We start from the raw sequence: 27,682 nt of genomic DNA on the forward strand, positions 1-27,682 counted from the left end.
AGTGTAACAGCATTGCAGCATTGGAGCACAACTTTGCTTTCCCAGAGCATTGTCTCAGAATGATGCAGTCACAGCATCCAGGTATGAAAATGCAATCTGAAATCAGCCGTGCCAGGGTGTGTGGGTGGCACAGGGCACAGTGCCAGGAAGCACAGAAAATACTGGGAATATCAGGAAGGGCTGAAGGTACGTCCAGTCTGGTGTCTGCCTGGGCAGAGTGGGATGAGTCTCAACAGCAACACAGGTTAAGTTTAAGAAGAAAAGCTGATGAGAAGGAACAGATAGAGGAATGTAAGATCATGGATCTCCAAACACATCTGGCCAAGGAGATTTGTCTGAGCTGTCAGCTCTCTTGTACATAAACTTTATGCCCAATTCTGCCCACGATCACTGAATCATTTACAGCGAAGCCTAGAGGCCAAGGGGCTTGGGAGATGTTTGGCCAAGGTTTAATTATCCAATTAGGCACACAAGACATCCCTTTGTAGGCTTTTGAAAATGCCCAGCTCTCCTTGCAAATACACAGAAGAACTGGAGGATTTAAAAACAGAGACATCTGCTTCAAGGCATCAGAAGTGCTAATGGACTTGACTTATCCTCAATTCTACAGATTCCTTCATGGGAATTAGTGTTTGTCCTACAAGGCTGAACTACACACACTCCCACTTCTATGGTAATTGACCACAGACAATTATATTAAAAAATCAATTGTTTTACTCTCTAGTTACTCAACAGCCACAGTATTTAGCATTATATAAAGCCACATTAGACAATGAAAAGTGAAGCTAAGTGATCCAACTTGAAAATCAATTTGCAATTATATATGGGGTAGTAAAAGGGATATTTATTTGCTTTATATATGAGAAATGAGAGGTTCCCAGAAACTGTCAGTTCTAAATTGCAATGGATCATGAAAATGACATAATAAATAATGAGTCGATGTGCTGAGCAAGAAAGCATAACCCTCATTTTTTATTACAGGACATGCTGTGTAACAGTACCACAGGTCTGGTTCCCTCAAACACTGACACAAATAATGTTACACATCTGTATTGACTTTTCTGCAGGGGGTGAAATTAAGTTTTACTATTATATTTTATTCCAATGAGTTACTTAGTTTTACAATTTCCAAAAAAACCTAAGAACGCATGCTCCTGTAGTTCCTGTTAGATTTAAAATAACTGAGATTTTAAATGGTTTGAAGCTTTGAAATTGGCTTTTTTTCCTATTTACATGTTTTATTCACAATGCTAACAGCTTATTAATGGTTTTTTTTCCCCAAATTCCTCAATAAGCAAAAACTTCAAGGAATGGGAACAAAAAAACCAGATAACAGGCGCTATATATTAAAGGTGACAACAACATTGACTTAAGTTATAATCATTTTGTGTTACAAACAGTACAAATTATATATTTAATATATTTTATAGTTGCATCTGTATTTGAAATGTATGGAGAAATCTTAGAATAACTTAGTGGAGTTACTGAATTTAAGGCAAGAAGGCAACCAGTTGGAATATGTGAACTATATACTTAAAAAGGATTCTTTTCTTAATCTTCAGTTTATTTTCCTTTTAAAATAACCGTATCAAAATTCCAAAGGTTGGCTACTGTCATGATTTCCAGCTTTTATCTTCTATCGTCCAATTAAAACAAAAAACAACCTTACCATTACTTTTAAATCATTCTTCAAATATTTTCTTAAATTTAGCAACAGGAAAGAAATTAAATTCTCCTAATAAATGAAATTTAATAAGCTCTTTTCTATCAGAGAGAAAGAATACCTCCCAGGAGTACAAAATTAAGCAGTACATAAGTGTAGGACAGATAAGGTATCACTTTAAAGGGTAGCTGGAAATTGATTTCTGATTAAAACAAAACATTTAAAACCACAAAGGTCTTTTCCAAATCAGGAGCAGCAGACTTCTAAAAGTAACATTTTCCTGTCCACTAAATACACATTTTTACTATAAGAAAGGAATGAAAAGGAAAGCAATTTTTTTTTTAATGTGTATTTTATATATATATATATATATATATATATATGTATTGGTATGGGGATGATAAATATATCTATATATATACAAATATATGCACATGTGTATATACCTATGTGTGTGTGCATATATATATGTGTAAAAAAAAATATATGGATCCACCCTTCTCATTCCAAAAGAGCTTAATTTCAGCTGCTATCTGTCATGAATTAATAATATTGGTATTTTACTCATTTTTCAGTATCTATCTTTCTCTATCAGATTTTGTTCCTAAGCTAACACTTCAGAATATAAATCCTTAGGAGAAGGGATACTCAAAAATAAAACAGTGAAGTCTGATTACAAAAAAAATGTTGTGTGAAATTTGAGCTTTTTCAAGAATCACTTCTAATTAGGCTTCTAAATCTAGGATGGTGCAGGACTTCATAAAATGAATGGAAAATGCTATATATTGTCACAATACAAAAGAGGAAGATCATAAGCTACCTAAACAATTAAAAAACCCATTGGTCTTACTTCATCTGCTTGCAAGTTTTCAAAACAAGTTTTTAGTTAGGAAAGAAATAACACAAGTTTCCAATGAAAATGGAGTGTGGTAGAGAAGACAATATAACTTGGTAAACAGGCATTGGTTCACTCTAATATTGCACTTTAGTAACCCAGCTGAAGTACATTAAGGTGCTAGAGCTGCTCTTCCTCATGGCTCCACTTAAGTATTTCTTTACTAAATTGTCTCATGGAAACTGATTAGCTCAGCTGCAAAAACAGGCACTAGTACAAGAAAAAAAGAAATGGTCTGATAAGTAACTTCAGGTAGAATTTTACTCATGAAGTCCCTCAAGGAACAGAGCTCATCCTCTTTCATGTACTCTTCAATAGCTTTGGTAAAAACCCAGAACTCTGCCACAACCCACGCAGGTGACAGAAAGTTGAGAGGCACCACTAATACAAGTGGAATTAAATTATGCAGAAAGAATCAAAGGGCTCTGAAGACCAGAATTATAAACAGCCAGAGGAAATGGGTATAAACTGCTCATAAATAAATATATATGATAGATTGTGGACTTTAACAAAAATTAAATCTGAAACATCGGAGTAACAAGGATCTGTTCCACGGCAACAACATTCCTAAAGAAGTTGCATGAAGTATCCCAAAGGGCCACTCACAACAGCTGGGTTATGAAAGGAATAGCTGCTCCATGAGGTAGGTGGTGCTGATAGCAGGGAGTGAGCCCAACTGACCAACGTGACTCCTTCCAGTTTCAGGTCCCCAGGACAGCCACGCTCATGCCAGCAGCAAGCACTTGAGTGTCCCATTGAGGCTCTTGGCTTTCAGCAGCCCTGGGGCTTTCACAGGGGCCTCTCCTGTGCCTGATGCTGTGCACGTGCTGCAGCACTTGTCTATCAGTGCAGCCCCTGGTACCACACACCCCAAAGTGCTCTGCTAGGGGTGCAGGGAGCTCCAGCACGGTGTGTCCCTACCAGGAGTGAAGGACATCAGCTGATCAGCACCTCTCAAAACACCCCACACAGATCTGGGGCCTGGGAAGAAAGGGATTGCTCCCTTCCTATTTTAAAGGAATTAAAAGTGATAAAAGCATTTAGGTGAAAATACAGATTTTAAACAGCTGCTTGATGCAGCAAAAGCAGGTCAGCTTTCTTCCCTTGTTTCATTCTTTGAACTAGATATTCATCATACTGATGCTTGAGGGAAGGTATGCAATAAAATTACAGCTTTCTGGGCATCAAAATGTCTTATTAAGGCTTTGTGAAGCATGTCCACTATAACTCGGAAGCTTAGGCTCATTGGTATGAATAAATTCCCCATATGACAGTCCCAACTGCAGTTTCTGAAGAACAAAGCCAGACTGAGTTGTAAACCCTTTGTCACGTTGGCATATGCAATACACTCCCCCTGAGAAACTCTTCTCCATGAAAAACTACCCCCTTGTGTGAAAAAAAAGGATTCATGACTTAGCTCAATGGGACTATAAAATGAGTACAGTAAAGAAGGCAACATGAGCCAAACAGACTGAAGTAAACCAGGAGACAGTCTAATCCTAGTTTTGTTATTGCCTTACTATATGTGACAGTCAGGTCTCAATTTTCCCACCAGTAAAATGACAATAATGTGACTTTCTTTTTTTTTTAATTTATTTTCTTGATTTTCTGAAGAACTTTGTAATTCATAGCTCAAAACTCAGAAGCAAAGAAAAACAGTAAGATCAAGGAGCACTGAGAAAACATACGGCAGTGATCCAATAAGAATGTCACCCTGCTGCACAAGACAATATCACAAATGTCATGCCCCAGTGCAATAAGAGTGGGTGTTCATGGATTGCATCCTGAGAACTAGGACATTTGTCACTGCTGTATGCTGACCCCAGGTCACTTCACTGAAAATTACTGCAAGCACTAAAAATTTCCTGAATTTCCCAGAAAACACTGGAAATAATTTAATGCATTCTCTGTATTATTTTGTGGAAAACCAAGAGTGTTACAATTATCACAGAATCACAGAATATTCTGAGTTGGAAGGGACCTACAGGCATCATTGAGTTCAGCTCTTAAATGAATGGCCTGTACAGGGGCTGACCCTGTGACCTTGACCTTATTAGGACCATGCTCTAACCAGCTGCACTAATTAATGAGAAAATGATCTGATTTTAGCACACCATATTTGTATACCAGTTGTTCTCTAAATATCTCACATCTGCTGCATTAATGTGGGCAGTATTGAAGTCCACAGTTTGGGGAACTGGACAGATTGTTCTCACTCACAAATCCTAACAGAAAGGTTACCCCAAGCAGGTCTTGGTACTGACTCCCACTGTAATTGCTGTACTCTGGAATTCCGTATTTTAAAGTGATCAGCAAACAAGAGAAGCTGACACATCTAAGTTCCTCATCTAAACTTCTCCCTGTATTTGAAAACTAACCAGGCTGTCCTTAGAGGTTTTTCATCCAGCTTTCTTTATAGCAGTTTCATCAAGGTTTAGCTAACTCCCAGAAATATTTAAGAGATATTCAAAAGCCAAGAATGTATCCTTAATATTTTTTACATCTTCACCTGTGGTACTATTTCCCATACCTGCAACATGCATCCAGGAAATAAACTGACCAGAATTTCCATCTCCAATTATTTCACAGTAACAGAAAATTGGATCTCTGATAGATATAATCTGATGCAGCAGGAAGAGGGAAAAAGAGAACATGAGGCTTGTTTCAAAGTGATTTACAACACAGCAGGAATGCTAGTGTCAGTGCATGGCATTCTTTATTTTCATGGTGCTGTCAAACTGAGTAAAATGCACTGGAAGTCAGAGGAAAATAAAAGTTGTGTATTTGGAAGACTCATTCACAAGATTTTGGTAGCTTTAATTTGGCAGGTGGCTGTTAAGAGTGAAACCTCATATTAGAACCCAATGGGCTTTATTGCATAATAATATTGCATCTGTCTGGGACAAAGCAACACCTCCACATGCCCCAGTTCTCCTCTTAAACTGATCTCCAACACAACTTAAGTAGCAGCCAATACTTCCATCCTCAAGGGTTTTCTGAAAAGTGCATTTTCACGTGTATGTTATGAGCACATGGGAAAGCTTAAAGAAAATAGACCAGATGCTGATTTCATTTACACTGTATGAAATCTTAAAAGGTTTCAGTGCTTCTACACTTAATTTTCCACAGTGTAACCACAGCAGACTTCTGACTACTGTCTGTTTCTCCTAAAAGGAAACCATACACCAGGATTTTTAGGGTAAATGGCATTGCTCCTGACATGTTTACCACTTCAGACTAAAAACAAATCCTACCTTTGAAAAAGTCAATGACCAATATAACCAAATGTTTTCAGAGAGCAGGATACTGGCCATTCTTTATAGCTAAACACATGGGTAAAACACAAAAATGACAGCGGATGTTTATGGAAACAGAATTTATGGCAACAATGCAAAAGGAAATAACAGAGACACTCTCTTCCAGCTAGGACTGCTGTCATTCTGGATTCATACTGCTTTCTTCACGTTTTGCTCCATCTGTGCTTTTGTGTCTGTAAACACTTTTCAGAAGCTTTCACTTTGTCTACACAGGTGCCTAAATTTAAGTCTGTCAGACAACTTTGTAGAATAAATAGTTCCGAAGTAAGACCCCTCTGCTGCGATTTGTTTGTGGTTCCTGGGGAGTCCATCACCTCTCCAAGGGCTCACAAGCACAAAGGTATCACCTCTGCCTCTGGAAGTCCCTAACCTGAAGTTCCACTGGGTTTATCCTAGATTATCCTGATGCCCCATTCTCCTAAGTTTAGATATCTCCAGTGGCTTCCACATGACTCTCTGGCCTTCAATAATATTTCCTGGCTAACTTTTTCTTCTGACAGGTCAAGAAAGCTTCACCTTCAGACTGTCTGCAGTTTTGCTGACAGGCAGGAAGCTAACTTCCTTTGAGCTATAGAATAAGCAGCACATATTTTTTAAGAAGGACCAACTTGGTACTACTGTGTTTCAAGGCTGCAATAAACACCTCAGACTCTGTATGTATTCCTGAGGCTCAGGCCTGATGGCAAGAACCAAAGCCTCCTTTCAGTACTGGCTAAATTCCCACTGGGTTCATTCCTAATTGAGACCATGCTTATATAGACTGACAGAAAGTTTCTCAGAGCAATGAATGTAAAATTCTGCTCCTGCATCTCAAGGGTGCTGTTTTACATAAATATGCATATGTATTTGCATACATGTTCCCCTTCCTGCAGAGATGGGTGGGTCACACTGCAAATAGTGCTGAAATACAAGCCCACTTGAACTGTTGGCAAGCACTGGAGTTATAGAAAAAAATTACGTGCAGTTATTTCATAAGCATTTACCCAGCAGATAAATATATATTTTTGGATATGTATATTTTTTCCTGCGAAATACAGAAAATAGTCAATAGAAGAGGGCATTCAAGGATGTCACAAGACGGCTGCACATGCCAGAGAAACAGTAGCAACTACAAACCAAGGATGCTCCAAGCGATGATAATTTGTGACCCAGAGCCAGTGCACACTGGGACAGATGAAAACAGCTTGCTCCAAAGCTGCTATTGGGGATCTGACATGTTTATCTATTTGGCCCACATGGGGCTGTGTCTTCTAGCACTGACAGCTCCTGCAGGCTGGCAGCTTTTCAAAAGCTTGTCAGGCCTTGATAGCATTCCTATTCCCGCGGAGCTGGGCGGGTCGCGCTGCGGATCACACCGTGATAATCGCGCTGACATGTAACCCCGCGTGCACTGTTAGCACAGCCACAGAGAGGGGCACCACTGCTCTGCAGCTATTTACCCACTGTTTACCCAGCTGACAACATCCTGTAGTTCCTATTTATTTAGCTTAAGGAGTAAAATAGAAAAGGCTTTAAGCAAACTCACGAGAAAATTTGATGTACTAAAGTAATGTTTCCAGCAGGATCCCAGGGCCTGGTGTTCCTACAGAATTTCTTCTCCAGTTTTTCAGCCTCTCATGCTGTTAAACATCCTTTTGTTTTACACAGCACTTCTGGCGGTAATGGCACAGAGGCCTTCAGCAGAACTGCTTTCTTTCACAAATCATCTTTATTTTACTCATAGGAAGAAATCTCAATTCTTCCAGTTTGCAAACAGCTTGCAGAATTTGTCAGGCATGTGAGGATCTTTCAAAAAAAGACTATGGCACTTGATAATGCCACTGCAGCAACAGAAGCTAAAGGCTTCTGTACAGGAAAACCTCAGAGAAAATATATCCCTGCTACAGAAAGATGATTATCCATTGCTAAACTTTATATATTTATTGACTATAATCACTTTAGCTTTCTGCATTCGCCTGTCATTCTGGAAGACTTGCTTGTTACACTGCAGTACTTACTGTTATTTTATAATGAGGTTTGCAAGCACTGGAAACCGGACAGACTTTTTTTAAGCTGCCAGCTAAGGAAGTTTTCAACCTATTACACAATAAATTGAATAACAACTACAATGATTTAAGAAATTGGGACTCCAGCAGAACTATTGATTTATTTCATAAGGAAAAATAAACCAGGAAATAAAGCCATAACTTAATCTATGTAAGTCAAATTAACTAATTTAGGTAAATAAATAGGTTTTAAAAAGGAAGTTATTAAATTATATATATGTATACATTAGAGAAGGGAGCAGGATACAAGGCTTTGGATGTTTCTTTGAATACTATTCTAGAAATGTCTTAATACAGAGCTTCAGACTCTAAAATATAATCTTCCCAAGTAATTATATCCACATATGAGAATAAATTGTTGGGGATTCTGACTTGGCTTTTGGAGGTATCAGTAGCTCCTAACAAAACAAATATCTGAAACTGAGAGCTTTATTTAAATAAAATGAATCTACCCAGGACAGAGCATTCTAAAGTTAATGTTCAGCTTTGTTTTAAAGAAAGGAAACCCTAAACTATGAACAATCTTGCATTCTAGTCTCAAAGTCATTATACCTCTCTTGCCCCCTCAGCTTGCTTTTAACACTCCTTCCTCAAAGTCATTAATAAACACATCATTTACAGGCAGAAACTTATTATTCTAATCAATTTCGACTCATTTTAGTGGCTGTGTATAAGCAGATTATTTTTTCCAGACGACTCATACTCCAGAGGAGTACAAAGGACACACTTCAGACCCTTGTAGTCCCAACATGTGTGGTTTCCTCACGCTGGGAAAGCCTGGAAGCGAGCCGCCTGGCCCGGAGCCAACCCAAACTACGGTCAGTCTAAACACAGCACCGGCAAATGCTACTTTCTGACACTTCCCTGCTACTGCAGAGAATCCTCCAGCATCCTCCTCAGCACTGAGATTTATACACAGCTCCTCACGCTACTTCCTTCACCTCATCCCTTCCCTCCACTGACAAGATTCAACCAACCAAGAGCAATGGGATTAAAGAGAAACACTTGTGTGACATTGCCTTGTGTTACCTGGGCATTTACGCAAGAAGATACATTTATAAAGTTGCTGAATGCCCATGGAGGCCTTGGAAATCATCACACCAGGATGCTCTGCAAGGCTTCTCAAGTCACTTCTTCCCACTTAGATATATTTTGCCTCATGTGTTTCTTTTCTAAGAAGTTAAATATTATCTGAATAGTTAAACTGTTATTAGTTTACTACTAAAACAAGTAGAAGTATTTGAACCTGCACACATGTTTAGTCTAGATATGCAAGTGGTTAGGAATTTTATTCCCTCCTTTCAGGTTTCCACAGATATGTAAGCATATATTCTCTATTCATCTTAGGAAATGCAAATTTTCCTCCCAAATACAGAGTCTTTTCTCTGTAACATCTATATCACTGTCTGACTGCAGGTTACTTCTCCTGGCTCTGTGTTCTGCTCTTCTTGGAAGGCACAAGGTCCATAATGATCAGTGGGGGCTTGGCCAAAGGCAAAATGTCACCAGCTTGGACTGAGGGGTGGCTCACACAGGGGGCTGCCACCTCCAGCAAGGTCTGGGCTCATAAAGCCCAACTGAACATAATGGGAAGTGACAGCACTCAGCATCTCTCAGGAGGCAAGCAGCGTCCCACAGAAACAAAAGCCTGCCTTTCACACAAACAAAACTTGTTTGCTACAGAAAGCCTACATCAAAAATCAATTTGTAGTCTGAAAATTTGCAATTATAATTAGCAGTGCTGTTATTAATGCAATAGCCTGGGGCAGGGGGGTGGAGGGGTGGATTTTGAGTCAGTTACTGAGATGACAGAAGCAAGCTAAGTGCTTGATAAAGCATCCTAAGGAGAAATTTTCTGAAATACTCAGAATCTGAGTTTTACAAAAACTGGCATGTGCAGAATTGCTGAAGTCAAGATAGGTAACAAGATATTCTGCCTGGTACTATATCTCTTCTATACAATGACAGCAAGTGTTGCTCTCAAACATGTGAGCAAAATAGTATCTTGTTCCACCTGTTCAGCCCCTGCCTGCAATCGCATTAATTCAGGGTCAGTTACCTCTTCAGAGCTGGCAGCAGAATGCAGTAATTTAAAACTCCCCTCTGGTGCCTAAAGAAAATACCAAACACAGCTGAGAATTCAAATTTTCTTCATATCTGGAAGAAGCAGGAAACCAGTTTTCATTTGTTCCTGTGCAAGCATCTGGTTTTCACCCATAGCAGTCAACTGCGCTTACAAAAGCTCCAGTTCACCATGTCTGGTAGAAATATTGAAGGCTAAATTGTCATCTTATTATCTCAATTTAACACATTGTCACTGGGCACAGGCAAGGGACTACAGCAGATCCCAGTGGAGCTTTTCCTATCACTAGTAATTCTAGATATTAACAAAAATGCTAAAATTGCCACTTACATTTTACTATAATTTAAAACATCCAAATTGCTTCTGCTCTGTTCAGTATTACAGTAAAGCAATCCCAGTGATGCCAGGAAGCAATGAAAGAGCTGTCTTCAGTTATTTCCTTCCAAATGCTTTTAAATGAAGAGGGTAACCATGACCAGAGGAGTTGAGAAGTGAACACTCAGAGCTACATTTTTCCTGTTTGCTGATATTTTGATGCTATTTTCATGCACTGCAGAGCTCTTCCACATAGCTAATCTCTTGCAGGTCATCAGTCACACAGGAGATCATATAGCATGAGAAATTCAATTGATTAAAGATAATATGTATAACTGGGGGAGGTGAGATTATCAAATCTTGGTAAACTGCATTGCACAACGAATCTGCAGTTACCCAGTGAAGAAATAAATAAATAAAAACACAAACCAAAACAAGCAAAAAAGGAATTTAACAAAATTTAACTTAGGAGGTAAACTCCATGGAAAGCACACTGACCTTTTTTACATTTTTGTTTACATCAATCAAGTTGAGCAGGAAGATGTGGTCCTTTGTCCCAACTAGCAGCCGGCCCCTCTCCTCATCTAGCAGTAGGGTTCGAAAATCAAGCCCCTCTGCTGAGCCCAGGAATGGGATGCAGCTGTTTGAAAGCAGCAAGTCTGTGGGAAAACAAAGAAAATCTTTATAATCCAAAATGTTTATATATGACTCATCAGTGTCTTTTATAAATATATGCAACCAGCATGGAGTATACCAGTGAGATAAGTGCAGTCTTGAAGCATGTCTTTCCAAAGTCATAATACAGTTCCTGTTAACCCTGGGGTTCTCTGGGGGGGTTTTTACTTCCAAATTGGGTAACAGTTACTTTCACAAAATATTTTTCTATGTAAAATTTTCTGAATAAATTATCTGTATGGCATAGAAGAATCAGAAACTGAACATAAATTAGAAACCACAGAAGATAGATCTTTGCAAAATGTGTGCTATATCTTTCCTTCATTCTAAGAAAACTAATTATGTTTATATTACCATACTCACGGATACACATGCTCAAGGATTAATACCTCACCATATTTGGTGCTCCAAATATAAAGCAGCAAAGAAGGTCAATGCCAGCCAAGAATAATTAGGAGCAGGAAATAGTGGGTAGGGACATTTGAAGATCATCCAGTTCAACTCCCTCAGTATGAGAAGGAACATCCTTCACTAGATCAGCTTGGTCAAAGCCCCACATAACATGGCCATGAACACTTCCAGGGATGGGGCATCCACAACTTCTCTGGGCAACATGTGCCAGTTTCTCACCACTCTCATAATGGAAAATGTCTTTCTTATATCCAGTTTCTTTCTACTCTCTTCCAGTTTAAAACTACTGCCCCTTGTCCTGTCACTAAAGGCTTTGGTAAAAAGTCCTTGCTCATCTTTTTTACAAGCCCCCTTTATATATTGAAAAGCTACAATAAGGTCTCCTCAGAGCCATCATCTCTCCTGGTGGAACAACCCCAAACCTCTCAGCCTGTCCTGATATGGAAGGTCTTACAGCCTCTGACCATGACCAGGGCTCTTATCAAGATTCATTCCAAGGTTCATGTCTTTTTTGAACCGGGTGCCCCAGAACTGAATGTAGGACTGCAGGTGGGGGTCTCACCAGAGCAGACTGCAGAGGCAGAATCCCCTCCCTCTACCTGCTGAACACACTTCTTGTGGTACAGCCCAGGGTACAGCCAGCTTTGCAGGCTGTGAGAACACACTGCTGGCTCAAATATTTTTTTTTCATTTACCATTTCCCCAAGTTCTTCTCTGCAGGGCTGCACTCAACCTATTCATCACACAATCTATCATCCAGTCTGTGTTGATATCAAGTACTGTGCCCTGACCCAAAGTATAGGATCTTGTACTTGGCCTTGTTGAACTTCACATGGCTTACACAGGCCTCCTTCTCCAGCCAATCAAGGGATCTTCAAAGATAATTTATTCCAATTCAGTGAGGATGGTATACCAGTAGCAACACCTCTAAGATCCCTATTAGAATCAAAAATTTGACAATAAAGTTTTACTGTGAATTAACAGTAGCTCCAAATCTCTTTAAAAACCTAATTAAGAAAAAAAAAATGCTCTGTGAAACTAATGAAAGAATCTATAAAGCTGCAAAAAAGCTAAAGGGCTGTAAAATAAAAATTCTGTAACATTCTGCCTAATGAATACTTTGTGGACGTAATTCTGGATGAGGACACAAACAACATATAGAAAAGAGCACAAGGATAGTTAAGTCTTGTTTGGTAGTCATTACTTTTGGGAACAGAAAATAAACATGTGAATCAGTTCTTCCACAAGCAAACTCTCCAAACTAAACTATTTGAAAATCATCAGACAGAAAGGCAAATCCTGTATTTAAACTGAACATAAAATTAAGGGTATTTCCACCCTCCTGGCACTGGATGGACAATGTAGCATTCCTGCTAGAAAAGCCAGACTTACTGCAAAAGTCATTTGCACATCCTGATCATGAACAGTGTTTTGGAGAAAAAGTCCTGAATGAAATAAAAGGAAAAAAACCCCACCCAAATATTTTTCTCCAAGGTCTCTCACAAACCATATGACAGGCAAAAAAATATTAAGTTCTGGTGCCAGCTAATAAACAGCACTCTGGGAGGAAAAATATTTTATCATTACTAATCTGACTAACTGGAATATAATTAAGACAATTATTTTTTGGCTCAGTCACTTCTATTTAAGTTTATGTGTGTTTGTTTGGCTCAGTGCAGGGTGTTGTTAAGGTACAATCTGAAAATAAATTGCCATGTATTGCCACTCCTATTCCACTAGGTGAGATTTACTTGGCAGCTCTTTGGAAAAAAAAAATCCTGCTTCACATTGAAAAATTATATCCAATGCTGGGCACTACACTGCTATACATCAGCACTGTCCTTTCTCTCATATTTTCTGTGAAGACAAAGATGACAGGGTTTTTCTAAACTAGTAACAGTTTAAAAGATCTGCTTATTAGCTGCCACCAAGATCACTTAGGAACAGCTCATGGTTAACATGGTGCTATAAAAACCTCAGTCCTCACTTGTAGGACACAAGCAACTTAACATACAGAATATGAGGGAAAATTCCTTCCCATCTGCAGCCACAGGAATTTGATCTAAGGAATGATAAATTATATGCTTGTGCAAATAAAAGCATGGGCCTTTGCAAAAGTGTCAATTGCAAAAATATGTGGATTTGATTCTCCACATACATGAAGGATGATGACTGAGACTCCTCTCTACTTCCCATTTCCTTCTTATTTGAAAGGGATGATCTCTGAAGAAACCATTCCAAATGATATTTCTCATCTGTTGTTTAACAGTTCTAGAATTTCTCTTACAAAACCCCACCTAGAAGAGCTACAACAGTAAGGGGAAAATGCTGCCTCACGACTGAAATACTCAAGTGGGAATGAGCCCTGTCTGATGTCTTGTACAATCATTTATTTCATTACATCATAAGGAAAACATCCGTAGAATATTCCAGATTGAAATACCAACACTGCACACTCCTTTCTTACTGATGCAGATGACAACACAAGCTGCAAATAATGAAGAATCAGGTTTGGCCAGTCATTTACTACTGAAAACAGCTTGGAAGTAAGACTCTGAGCATGACCATTGATAAGATTATAACTGTAACATGACCTAATAAAACTTCACAAGTAAACATTAACAGAGGGTTGATTAAATTGCAGCCAAATTAATCACTGTTCTCACTCCATAAAACAACACAATCCAATCTTATGCGTTGAAATTTCCCTTCACAGTGAGACATATTTACTATCACCAAGGACATTACACTGGAAAAATTTACTGTGAAAAGCACATTTCCCAGTGATTTTGAAGCTTAGAGCAAGCTGTCAATTTGATTCACTGCATCTCTGTAGCCTGGCTAACACAGAAACAGCATTCTCACAAGGCACAGTAACAAAGTTAGTTACAGGGATGATCTTTCATGAGTACATGTTCAGCACTCAGTTTTATAGTCTCTATTTGCTGTTTTCCTCAAAATTAAATAGTTTTTTCCAGCTTGGTGATTTAGAAAGCATCCAGCTAACTCCCTTCTGGGTTAATAATTCACTGCTGAGTGGTAGAAGCTGGAATAGTGACTGGGTTTTATTCATTTAGCACAGTATCTCAGTGGACTTGGCTTACAACAGCATGATCATTGATTACTTTAAAAAAACTCTTAAAAAATCTCCAGCAGCAGAGCCACAGCAAAAAGGCTTCAACAGCAAAAATGTCATTCTGTTCTGATAATACGTACTTGCATTTATAAAACATATTTAGGCTTCTTAGCATCAAGTCACATCTGTGGTGACGATGCTACCATTCCTCAACTCCAGCATAGTGTAAGAATGCAACAATGTGGAGCCAACTTGGCTGAGACTCAGAATTCCCTTTGTGAACAGTTACACACTTTTTTTAATGACAAACCACACCGAAAGGGAACATCACAACCTCTTTCAAAACAGTTACACCTAATGACACCTTTGAAGGCCTCTGAAATTAAAGGCTGTATAATTTTCATATACAACACAAAACAGAGGTCGCCTCACTTTCCTTTACGGAGGAGCAAGTCCTTTCTCATGTTGGAGAGTACACATGAAGATTTACATGGGAATTGTAGAAATTCTCAACCAAACTTTTGAGATAAAGTATTTATAGCATGACTGCAGCTATTTATCAAATTCCTAACGAATTCTAAGTTTAAAATTGACCAGTTGACCCCAGCTGTATTGGTACAAAGGCACAGAGAACGAATACTTCCAAACTACTACAAATTTCTACTATGTACTGCAAGAAGTAAATTATATTTTGTTTAGCTGCATCTCATCAAGGACAAAGCTGTGCATGCAAAGTGGCTCTCATTGCTACACAGTATTATATAGGCCTGGTGGAAAAGATTATATTTGTAGACCAGCAGAGCCATTCCAAAAGGACAGAGATAACCAGGAATAGAGAAAACATGACTTTCTGCTGTCACAATTTTGTGTCAAAACATTGGTTATGAGAAGACCAAAAAAGATGTATTAAACCACATGTTTTGCTGTTAGGGACTTCTCTGTCTTCATCTCTTAAGACTGAATTCCTCCCCAGGAGCGTATAGAAGTGACAGTGTAAAGAAAACTTTTCCAAAGATTCCTAAAAAATTCTGCTGCAAAATCTCAGGCATTTCAGGGTATCTTTACTTCAAACCTCAAGCATTTCTCTGGGAATGCTCAAGAGACAGCATATTTAATATGTGCAACATCCCTGTTTGCAAAACGTCGTTATTTCAGATAGGGGTAGAGGAATGAGATCCTCTAAGATACAGAGGGTTAAATGCAAAGAATAACACATTTCATGTGATTTGAGAAACTTCTCTCCTTTTATTAATTTTTCAAACATAGATATCCAAATATTATTGAAAAGCAGACATGGCACTATAGAAGTGTAGTTCAATTCTCTAAAATAAGGCTAACTTTGCAAAACTAGTACAATAAAGGGCCTTTACAAAAAATGCTGATAAACAAGTCTAACTAAAGCTACAGCTACAACTACAAGGAAAGCTACAGCTACAGTTACATGTACAACTAATGCTACAGCTACAGCTACAGTTAGAACTAAAACAAGATACAGTTACAGTTACAAGTAAAACTACAACTACAACAAAAGCCTACAGCTACAACTAATTAACCACATTAAGCCCATAAACAGGCTAGGTTGCTGTCTTCGAGGTGCTCCAAGCAACCTCTCTCAACTTCAGTGTTTTCTGTTAGGATGTGCACGTGGCGCCAGTTTCTGCCTCACGCACTTGGTCAGCAGCATTGCTGGAACTGGAAGGTGATGGGCAAGGCCACTCAGAGATGTGTCAGCACAAGGAATCCATGTGCTGCAGCATCATCCTTACGCAGGAGCAGGAAAGCAGCTTCAGGATTGCCAGTGACAAGTGCAGCAGTTATGCAGAGTTCAGGTGGCTGCCATCGGGTGTGACCATCCCAGCACAGCTCAGTGCAGGGAACTCCTCTCAGAGGCTGGAGAGCAGCACCCAGAGGCGATATCGCAGCCGACCATAAGCTTGCATTGCCTCTCTGAGGGCGGCCGGATCTCGGGCCAGGTGCTCAAAGAGGTTGGGTGGCTCAACCCCTCGCATTGCCGGCGGCAAGCTGATCTCTGCAGGAAGCCTCTCATTGCCTAGCACAAAGTGCTCCAGGCGTGTCAGCTGCAGGCAGCGGTCCAGGTACGCCATGACATCCCAGAGCCGCCGTGGAAATGCGCTCCTGTGCCACCGGAACAGCGGTACTGTGGTCAGCACGTGCATGACCACAGTCTTCCAGGTAGAGCTGGAAAAACCTGTGTCCCTCAGGATGCCGGTGAAGAGCTGCAGGCATTTCAGGTGCAAGTTCTCACATGGCAGCTGCCTGGCGATGTGCCGGAAGAATTTCACCTCTGCCACTGCATATGTCTCGGGCCACACTGTGCTTGCAATGATGGTGGCCTTGGTGGGCTGGCTGCTCACAAAGATGCTGGAGCCGCCTTTCTGGGCCTCTGTGGGCTGGCTGACCACAAAGATGTCAGAGTCCCCTTGGCGCACCCCAAAGAGCATCTCCACCCTCAGGCTCTTCCTGCCTTTGCTCAGCTGCAATCGGCAGGACCGGCTGCAGGGCTGAAGCACCAAGTGCCATGAGTGCCACTGAGGCGCTTGCAACCACGAACTCCTCACCAACTGGCAGAACCAGTGGGAGGTTTTTTCCACGTCCAGGTAGGAGCTGGTGCAGAGTGTCCCTAGGAGGCTGCGCTTCTGCTTCCACCACAGCTCCTTCCGCGAGTGGTGCAGGAAGCACAACGGCTCCTCTCCCAGCTGCTCCTTCTCGCACGTGCACACCAGCTCCACACGGACGCTGAAGGTCCTTGCTGCCACCTGCTCTGCACTGTTCAGCTCCAGCTGGAAGGCGTGCCCTGGTGGGGCATTCAGTGGGACCAGCACACGGTACACACCATCCCAGTCCCCGGGACTCCAACCCTCAAAGGCACTGCCCACCCCGACGGCTTCTTGAGGCACTGGGTAGAAGCTATTGCTCACGCTGTCCACAAAGACACGCGTCAAGCTCTCCATCAGCTCAGCTATCACTGAGCAGTCTCTCTCCAGATCCTCCACAGGCCACCCTATGCGGTCCACTAAAAGGATGCCTTGCTCATTCCCAACATCTCCGGTCTTTTCTCTGTCTTCCTTTTCACCACTGCTGCTTTCTTCCTTGCCATCATCACGGTCTTCTTTTTCCCTGCTTCTCTGTTCACTGGCATCGCTGCGTTCCTGCACCTTCACATCCGGGTATTCTTCCTGTCCATTCATGTTGTGTTCACCTTCATTTACATCATCATTGCTGGCCTCACAGCTCCTTCTCCTGCACCTAATCCACAGGGCCAAGAGGAGAACAACTCCAGCAAGGACCCAAAATGGCCACTGCTGCAGGGCACCCAAGAGCACGGCTCCCCAGCCCTCGTCCTGCTGCTCCAGCTCCTGCAGCAGCCGAGCCATCTCGTGGTCCAGCAGCTGCTGACGCTCCTTCATTCTCGTGTGCGTGGCCTCATCCAGCCCATCCCCAGCCTGCTGGGGGTACTGGATCAGGCTTTGCACAAGCACGAAGATCAATGGCAGTAAAGCCATGGTCCACTCGCCCAGGCTCTACTGGGGCAGCGGCACCCACCGGGGCCTTTTAGAGCTGCCCCCATTGTGACACGGCCCCTGTGCTGTCACAGAACCCAGAGCGCATCACAGGCCTCAGGGAACTCATCATGGCCCTGGGCACCCAAAGCCCCAACAGACACCAAGTGCAGACCCATCACTCGGGAACCTGGGAACCCCAGAGCTTCCCTTGACAAAGCAGGCACAAGGAGACTCACACACAACTCTTGTTAAATATAAATTTGGATGACATGACCCATGGCTGTTCTCGATATACAAGTGTAGGCTTTTAGTTAATACTGGCGGGGGACATTTTTTATTATTCGTATTTATACTTATTCCTTTTGGGGTAGAATGTCATGTAGGCTAATGCTCTGTTACAGATTTAGTGAGCAATCTTTCTCAAAGAAATCCAGCTTGCTTAGATGAAGAGCAGGAAGATTTAGTACCATCCTAAAAGGGACAAATAACTTAATTACAAAATTTTGGTGTCTTCAATAACCTCTTAGCTTTCAAACTCTATGCTTCAACACCATACAAAGTTTCAGGCACATCAGAGCATTTCCACTTCAAGATTCAAGTATTTCTATAGGAATGCTCGAGAGAAAGCATACCTAATATATCCAATACTATATCCCTAAAATATCTCAATAGATCCTGTTTGCAAAACGTCTTTATTTCAGATAGAGGTAGAGGAAGGACACCCTCTAAGACACAGAGGTTAAAATACAAAGAATGACATATTTCAGGCAATTTGAGAAACTTATCTCCTTTTATTAACTTTTCAAACATAAACACTCAAATATTATTGAAAAGCAGATATGGCACAACAGAAGGGGAGTTCAATTCTCTAAATTAAGGGTAACTTTGCAAAATTGGCAACACTAAAGGGCCTTTAGAAGGAATGCTCATAAGCAAGTCTAATTAAAACTACATTTACAACTACAACTAAAGCTACAGCTACAGTTACAAGGACAACTAAAGCTACAGCTATAGCTGCAAGAACTACAGCAAGAGCTACAGTGACAGTTACAGTTACGACTACAACAAAAGCCTACAGCTACAACTAATTAACCACATTAAGCCCATAAACAGGCTAGGTTGCTATCTTCGAGGTGCTCCAAGAAACCTCTCTCAACTTCAGTGTCTTCTGTTAGGATGTGCACGTGGAGCCAGTTTCTGTCTCACACATTTGGTCAACAGAACTGTTGGAACAGTAGGGTGAAGGGCAAGGCCACTCAGAGATGTGTTGGCACAAGGAATCCATGTGCTGCATCATCATCCTTACGCAGGAGCAGGAAAGCAGCTTCAGGATTGCCAGTGACAAATGTAGCAGTTATGCAGAGTTCAGGTGGCTGCCATTGGGTGTGACCATCCCAGCACAGCTCAGTGCAGGGAACTCCTCTCAGAGGCTGGAGAGCAGCACCCAGAGGCGATATCGCAGCCGACCATAAGCTTGCATTGCCTCTCTGAGGGCGGCCGGATCTCGGGCCAGGTGCTCAAAGAGGTTGGGTGGCTCAACCCCTCGCATTGCCGGCGGCAAGCTGATCTCTGCAGGAAGCCTCTCACTGCCTAGCACAAAGTGCTCCAGGCGTGTCTGCTGCAGGCAGCGGTCCAGGTACGCCATGACATCCCAGAGCCGCCGTGGAAATGCGCTCCTGTGCCACCGGAACAGCGGTACTGTGGTCAGCACGTGCATGACCACAGTCTTCCAGGTAGAGCTGGAAAAACCTGTGTCCCTCAGGATGCAGGTGAAGAGCTGCAGGCATTTCAGGTGCAAGATCTCACACGGCAGCTGCCTGGCGATGTGCCGGAAGAATTTCACCTCTGCCACTGCATATGTCTCAGGCCACACTGTGCTTGCAATGATGTTGGCCTTGGTGGGCTGGCTGCTCACAAAGATGCTGGAGCCGCCTTTCTGGGCCGCTGTGGGCTGGCTGACCACAAAGATGTCGGAGTCCCCTTGGCGCACCCCAAAGAGCATCTCCACCCTCAGGCTCTTCCTGCCTTTGCTCAGCTGCAATCGGCAGGACCGGCTGCAGGGCTGAAGCACCAAGTGCCATGAGTGCCACTGAGGCAGTTGCAGCCACGAGCCTCTCACCAACTGGCAGAACCAGTGGGAGGTTTTTTCCACGTCCAGGTAGGAGCTGGTGCAGAGTGTCCCTAGGAGGCTGCGCTTCTGCTTCCGCCACAGCTCCTTCCGCGAGTGGTGCAGGAAGCACAACGGCTCCTCTCCCAGCTGCTCCTTCTCGCACGTGCACACCAGCTCCACACGGACGCTGAAGATCTTTGCTGCCACCTGCCCTGCACTGTTCAGCTCCAGCTGGAAGGCGTGCCCTGGTGGGGCATTCAGTGGGACCAGCACACGGTACACACCATCCCAGTCCCGGGGACTCCAACCCTCAAAGGCACTGCCCACCCCGATGGCTTCTTGAGGCACTGGGTAGAAGCTATTGCTCACGCTGTCCACAAAGACATGCGTCAAGCTGTCCATCAGCTCAGCTATCACTGAGCAGTCTCTCTCCAGATCCTCCACAGGCCACTCTATGCGGTCCACTAAAAGGATGCCTTGCTCATTCCCAGCATCTCTGGGCTTTTCTCTGTCTTCCATTCCACCACTGCCACTTTCTTCCTTGCCACCATCACTGTCTTCTTTTTCACGGACAGGCACATTACCTTGTTTGTCTTCTTTTCTATCCTCCTTCTTGTTTGCCTCCACATTCACATCATCCTGTTCTTCATTCTTGTTTCTATCACTGCCATCTTCTATATCTTCCTTATTTTCTTCCTCACTTGCAGCAACACCACTATGGCCTGCTTCATTCCCATGATCTCTGCTATCTCCCTGCGCAGTGCAATCCCTGCTTCTCTGTTCATTGGCATCACTGCTTTCCTGCACCTTGACATCTGTGTATTGTCCAGGTCCATTCACGCTGTCTTCACCTTCATTTACGTCATCATTGTTGCCCGCCTTCATGTTCCCACCAATGGTTTTCTCTTCATTTCCTTCTCCTTCTTCTTCCTTTCCAGCATCCTTGTCTTCCTCCACCTGTACATCCTTCCTTCCTCCTTCATTTTCTTTGTGTAGGTCTCTGTCCTTTCCACCGCTGCTGTTGACTGCCTCCACAGTCACATCAGTGCTTTTTCCATCTTCTTCTGAATCATAGCTGTCTTCTTCCAGTTGTCTTCCTCTGTCATCTCCCAAGGTCTTGCAGGAGTTCTGGTCCTTGCCACTGCTGCTGGCCTCACAGCTCCTTCTCCTGCAGCTAAACCACAGGCCCAAGAGGAGCACAACTCCAGCAAGGACCCAAAATGGCCACTGCTGCAGGGCACCAAAGAGCACGGCCCCCCAGCCCTTGTCCTGCTGCTCCAGCTCCTGCAGCAGCCGAGCCATCTCATGGTCCAGCAGCTCCTGACGCTCCTTCATTCTCCTGTGCGTGGCCTCATCCAGCCCATCCCCAGCCGGCTGGGGGTACTGGATCAGGCTTTGCACGAGCACGAAGAGCAATGGCAGTAAAGCCATGGTCTGCAGGAGGACACACAGAAGGGGTTCAGTGGGGCCAGAATGGAGACAGACAGGGGGGTGCAGGAGCCGCAGGGATGTGGCGGCAGGAAGGAGAGGGCCCCGGCAGCTGGCGGGCGGCCAGGCCTGCACCGCTGCCCCAGCAAGCACCGCGCCCTCAGCGAGGCGCTGCCGCCGGGGCTGGGCCCTGGGTGCGGGGCCCGAACGCACGGCCCAGTACCGGAGCTCCTGCCCCAGCCCTCCTCCAGCCCCTGCCCTCAGCAGCCCTGTCTCCTCACTGCTGTGCACTCACCGCTTGCCCAGGCTCTACTGGGGCAGCGGCACCCACCGGGGCCTTTTAGAGCTGCCCCCATTGTGACACGGCCCCTGTGCTGTCACAGAACCCAGAGCGCATCACAGGCCAGCCCCGCCTGCCCTCCCCAGCCCCCTCAGGGAACTCATCATGGCCCTGGGCACCCAAAGCCCCAACAGACACCAAGTGCAGACCCATCACTCGGGAACCTGGGAACCCCAGGGCTTCCCTTGACAAAGCTGGCACAAGGAGACTCACACACAACTCTTGTCAAATATAAATTTGGATGACATGACCCATGGCTGTTCTCGATATACAAGTGTAGGCTTTTATTTAATACTGGTGGGGGACATTTTTTTATTATTCGTATTTATACTTATTCCTTTTGGGGTAGAATGTCATGTAGGCTAATTCTCTGTTACAGATTTAGTGAGCAATCCTTCTCAAAGAAATCCAGGTTGCTTGGATGATGCGCAGGAAGATTTAGTACCATCCTAAAAGGGACAAATAACTTAATTACAAAATTTTGGTCCCTTCAATAACCTCTTAGCTCTCAAAGGTTAAGGTTCAACACAGTGCGAAATTCTGGTATAACCGGGATTTTCAGAAAGTAGAATGTCTGCTTTTTCAAATTTGTGCAAAGATGTACCTCTGTTACTCCCACCATCTTCAGAATTGTCTCACTCAAACAGAGTTAGCCAATCTTTCTGACTGATACAGGAACTTCTGTCTCTTTCTGCTATCTCTTTGTGTATTTATCTCCAAAGGACTGTGAATACAGGAGAGATTATATTGCTCAGCCCTTCTTTGAGAGATTCATCTATAAATGGAACTGCAGAAATGGGGAGGGAGGAAAGGGAAACAGGATGTGACTTGAGAACCTGAACAGTGACCACAGATGTCCACTGCTACACTGACTGATATCAGGTGGATCACGCCATCCCATAATGCGTAGAATGAGAACAATGTTGGGATTGCTGAAACTGCTCTGAATTGGATTTGCTTAACAGATGTCATTAGTAAAACCAGTCAAAGAAAGAGTTTGGAACCCTCTTTCGAGCTGATGCCACTTATCATGTATCTTCCTGTTCTTCTAGGGAAACTGTTTTTGATGCTGTCCCATCCTTCTTTTTACAAGGGAGCAAAAATTATTTGACAAGTATCACTCTTTCAGTTTTTCTTCCTCTCATTTTCCAAGATTTAATCAAGTGAACACTCAGCAGAATAGTTCTGTATTTTTTGAACACAATTCTTCTTTTATCCAATTGAGGCCCTTCTGTGACTATGAAAACATAAAAACTGTAGTGAGCTACAGTTTACACTTAAAAGGTTGATGTGGGTCAGTTCTCCAAGGTTATTCTTAGTTCAACTGCTATGTAAACTGTTGATGTCAGTGACTGGAAGCTGCTCTCCAAGACATTATATATATATGATAATTATATGACAGAAAATGCAACATATAGTTGGATCTGACCTTCAAGTTCACTAGCGTAAAAAAAGAAAAAAAAAAGCCTGTAAGAAATTTTCTGGTTTTCCTATTACTAAATGTCTTCACATTTATATTTAGTTTACTGCATATACAAGAGACTTTCCTTGCATGGACAGCAGTGCCCATCCATTGTCAAGCTAGGGTATATTTTAAGTCTCAATGATCACTGCCTCCAGAAAGCATTTTTGAGACAAAACAGGCAAAGTCTTTTGCGCAACTATACAATCTTCCAGTAGTAGGGTCTTCACTCTCACATAAACACTTTATGTTTTTCTGCAAAGGAATCTGAGAGATTTTTCTGAGACATAACAAGCCATCAAGAATTAATTAAATAATAAACAAGAGGAAAACACCACTTCTTCACTCAGCACATTTCCCTTGATTTTCATGAGCATTCAGATTTACAGCTGCTGGTGCTACCACAGGAGCAGGGTTTTCTCTGCTTTTACTTCCTCTTCCAGCAGAGCAAGCACAGCTGCAAAATGCAAACTCATTTCTAGGCTCTCTTACATATCACCAGTTTACCACATTCCAACCAGTCATAGTTGTGCAACACCCATCAGGGTACTGGGATTACTGCAGTGTCACAGACAGTTTAAGTGAGGCTCAAGGAGCAAAACTATGTTTTATATGGATAATTAAATGATGCATGACATGGAAATAAGCCAGCTGTACTGAAACTTAGCAAACTAACTGCTCTGATGCAACACACAAGTATCTCACCAGTTATAAAATAAAATAGGTTTGAAGCAAAAATAATATAGAGAACAGAATGCCTGACATTGTAAAGTAGCACGTTCAAAGGAGCATTTTTGAAGATTAAGCAAGTGTACTCATCCAGTCAAATTTTCAAAAGAATTCCTGGCACCAAAATGTTCTCTGTTTGCTTTTTCACCATGTTTAAAGAATGGATCACTCTTAGGGGGAAGAAAATCCTGTGTGCAAAACACTGCATGAAACTAAACAGTCCTTAAACATGGCTAATTTCCATATGGAGCTGATGATTTAGCACTGTCATCCTTCAGCAGAGGAGAAAGAACTGCCTGTCTTTAGTTTACTTATGTAAGATGAAAAAAGTGAGGAGTGTGAATTTGATCTTGCTTCAATTTTCTTCAGTGGCCAAACACTTGCCATGACTTCAGTGGGAGTGAGACTGCATCTTAATTCATTCAATGTGGAGAAAAACAAATCAGTTGAGAATAATGCTCTTGTTTATTAGATTTAAATTACTACCATAGTTGTTTTTAACAGTGCTAAGTAAATCCTGTTTTAAAAGCCAAAGGTTACCTTCAGGCATGCTTTTCCCTATGTATTGTGTCACAATGCAGGGTTCCTGGTCATCTGACCATGTCACCACCGTTCACAGCAAGCAAGGCTCTAGGGCATGGCCACATTCCCACACATGTATGATATATGTTTGTGGATGTCACTGGTGACAACATCCAAATCTGGGCTGGGGCATCCCCCTCAGCCAATAAACCAGGGTGCACACTTTTGTAAAATAAATGCATTCACTCAGAACAAAGACTACACTAACTAAGATGTCCATGAAAAGCAGCAAAGTAAATCAAATCAATAGGGTTAAATTTGCAATTAGGAATCTGCATTTCTGCAGGGAAATTTTAGGATAGCCACAAATTGAAAAATGTCTAATTTTTGTTTTCTTTTCCTTAGAAGGCAATCAAACTTCTGGTTTGGCTGTTCTCTACTCTTTCTTATAAAGTAGAACCTAGAGAAACATTCAGAAAATATGTATGCAAGTACCTTTCAATTAATTAAAAAAATATTATTACTCAGAAGATAGACAGAAACAAGACTGTCTACACTGTATGAATTAAACATATATGAATTAGGACACAGACCCTTCCATTCTTTAGTAAGTGATACTGTCCTGAAAGTGACATTAATGAATGAGACTGGTATATGAAAACCTTCAGCATCTGCTCTAGAGGTTGGAATGAGGCTGTTAAATGAGGCAGCAGACAACAAGGATGTGCTTCTTAGGGAAGCTGAACATCACTTCTGTGTTTGAGGAGTTCTACAGTTTGGATGAAGGTCGCAGGTTATCTCCAGCTGTATGAAAATGATAAATACACACTGTTTCTCTTAGACTGAAAGCAGTGATAGACAAAGAGTATTAAAATAAGGAATATTACTCAAAAATCATCCCCTGGTTTTCTAAAGATGGGAATCTTCTATTAGAAGACAGTTTCTTAGCTCCTCCGTATATTAAATCTATAACATAATAATAAAAGCACCTCAAACTTGTAGAAGTATCTAAGAAACATAGATTAAGTAAGGTCTATGCAGTGAGAGCACCCTAAAAACATCACAAGAGCAGTGACAACTTCTAGGATAGTAATGACATGAACCAATATCTAGAAGTTAAGTCTAAGTGAAGAAGAGACTTTTTCAACTAATGGATCAGGGAAAATGTGGGAATAAAGGATGAGATATGTGATTAAAGATTATAGTGTATTATATTAACATAGTGGAGAATATATGACTTTGATATATTTCAATTGAATTGTGTGTAGTTTTAGTTTTATACATGCACAATTTTTTAGAACACATTTTTAGACTGGGGCACACAATAAAGAAAATCCATCATATGATATTGCATTGATCCCCACATCACTCACTGGAATATCTTAACATTTCCAGCACAGATTTCCAGTTCTTAGGATGGAAACCCAGAGAAGATGAAAACCTGTAACTGCCATTAAGAGAAGGTCTAAAATTTTAATTGCTGTCTGAACACAAAGGAGCTGTGACATGCTGTGGTTTCTTGAAGCACTCCTGCAGTTATCCTGACGTATCTGTAACTACCCCACCCTCTCCCCTCTTCCCCATCCACTACTGACTGATGCAGCTGGGAGATTCAGTAACTGCAGAGCAAAATCCTGCTTAATTTCGGCTTTCTTACCCCAGTAAATTCTCAGCTCTTCTGGGAAGATGGACCTATGCCATAAACACACTGCACCTTGAAGGGAATGAAACCTTCCCTTCTGACATGCATGTGAGCAGGTTTTTGGAGCTGCCTGGTGTGGCCATTTTTCATCTGTTTTCCACAAAGAAAGGAAAGAATCCTTTATTCTCCTCCTCATGATATTTCAAGTCTTAATTCCAAAGAACAGAGACGCCAGGACTTGTCAATGACATGACTTAACAATTTTACGAGAACTGGCAAGACAGTTCATTTTTCCTACATCTTACTCACAGAAACCGTGGAATTATTTTGTCTGAAACACTTGGGGGAAGGAAGGTAGACTTAATTCTGACAACTTTATTAAATATTCAGTACATCTGACATCCTGTTATCAACAACAAAAATATGGTTTAATTATGATAAGCCATACTGGTATCATTTACAATACACCAGTGTGAAAAAACAGCAGTGAATATTTTCTTGCTCGATGTGGAAAAATACACACCTTCCACCCTCCCAAAAAGGTAAGACAAGGCACAATAAATTCTCATAATTCTCTTCTTCTGGCTTTTCAGTTCCATCACATCTGTCCAAATTAAGATTTATGTGCTATTTTGCATCTGTATCTGTTGTTGATTTTCCCCCCCTACAGGGATATAGGTGGATAAGTTTGGACAGGAAGCAGTATCCCTCAAGCCAAACTGAAAGGTTTATAAAGTTGCTAATAAAAGTTTGGGTCAGGGCCTAAATATCAATCATCTGCTCATTGTCTTTTTAAATGAGCTCAGGCATTTTCCCAACCGCTCCCAGCAGGTCTCTGCCACTATTTCAAACTAAGATTTCAGCCATTTCTTTTTTCCCTGTGTTGACCTCAATAATTTTTCTTTCTCCCCCTCTTTACCTGCCAAATGCATCCATCAGGAATTTGCCAAAGGCTATCTGCTTTTGAAGTTGAGAGGAATTCACTAATCGTGAGTGTCAAATCCACAATAAATGCCACTGCCATATGGTATATGCTGCTTTTGGGAATTATCTCAAACGGCCTAGCTGTGAGAAGGCTGGCTGTATGTTAGGAGGGTTTTACTGCTACCTTTCATAACTCATGTCATGTCTTTCAGTTTCTGTATTCATTGGCTTCAGTGAGTGCAACTGTTTCCTGAATTTATAAAAATGTTGTCAAGATCCCTTGATCTCGCTTCCTCCGTCTCTCTCACACAAACACATCCAAACACATCTATACACAGTGGAATAGCATGCACAGTGGCATGCAAATCTAGCAAAAGAGAAGCCTGTAAATAAATAGCACGTCATTCTGCTTACTCAATAAATTCCTCTGGGTGTTAAACTCATGATAAACGCATCATAAGCCCTGATGAAGGCTTTACAGCCTGCCCCATCACACCATCCTGAGTGCAATTCTGCGAGGC

The 27,682-nt window shown here is 42.0% G+C and overlaps 2 protein-coding genes across 6 annotated transcripts in view; both read right to left on the reverse strand.

The window, feature by feature from the left end:
• The window catches only part of SEMA3D (semaphorin 3D), a 139,728-nt gene that overhangs the window by 69,460 nt on the left and 42,586 nt on the right, over positions 1-27,682 (reverse strand). For 4 of the 5 annotated variants that reach the window (XM_071424040.1, XM_071424039.1, XM_071424037.1 and 1 more), the window contains one exon: positions 10,817-10,977. In XM_071424040.1, coding sequence (XP_071280141.1) covers positions 10,817-10,977 — 161 coding nt within the window. Of the gene's footprint in view, positions 1-10,816; positions 10,978-18,775; positions 21,549-27,682 lie in introns of those variants that run through there. The other variant, XM_071424041.1, reaches the window with a different exon arrangement.
• Positions 15,987-17,741, reverse strand: LOC139588729 (inositol 1,4,5-trisphosphate receptor-interacting protein-like 1). The gene has a single exon (XM_071424333.1). It carries the CDS (start codon positions 17,687-17,689, stop codon positions 16,364-16,366), a length of 1,326 nt encoding a protein of 441 aa, XP_071280434.1. The 5' UTR covers positions 17,690-17,741; the 3' UTR covers positions 15,987-16,363.

The sequence above is a fragment of the Agelaius tricolor genome, unplaced genomic scaffold (genome assembly GCF_023055355.1).
Source record: "Agelaius tricolor isolate 1412-34295 unplaced genomic scaffold, bAgeTri1.0.p SCAF_3, whole genome shotgun sequence".
NCBI lineage: Eukaryota > Metazoa > Chordata > Aves > Passeriformes > Icteridae > Agelaius > Agelaius tricolor.

What these genes read in the sequence shown, in the direction of transcription:
- LOC139588729 (XM_071424333.1), bottom strand. Translation starts at nt 17,689, where the DNA reads ATGAATGGACAGGAAGAATACCCGGATGTGAAGGTGCAGGAACGCAGC.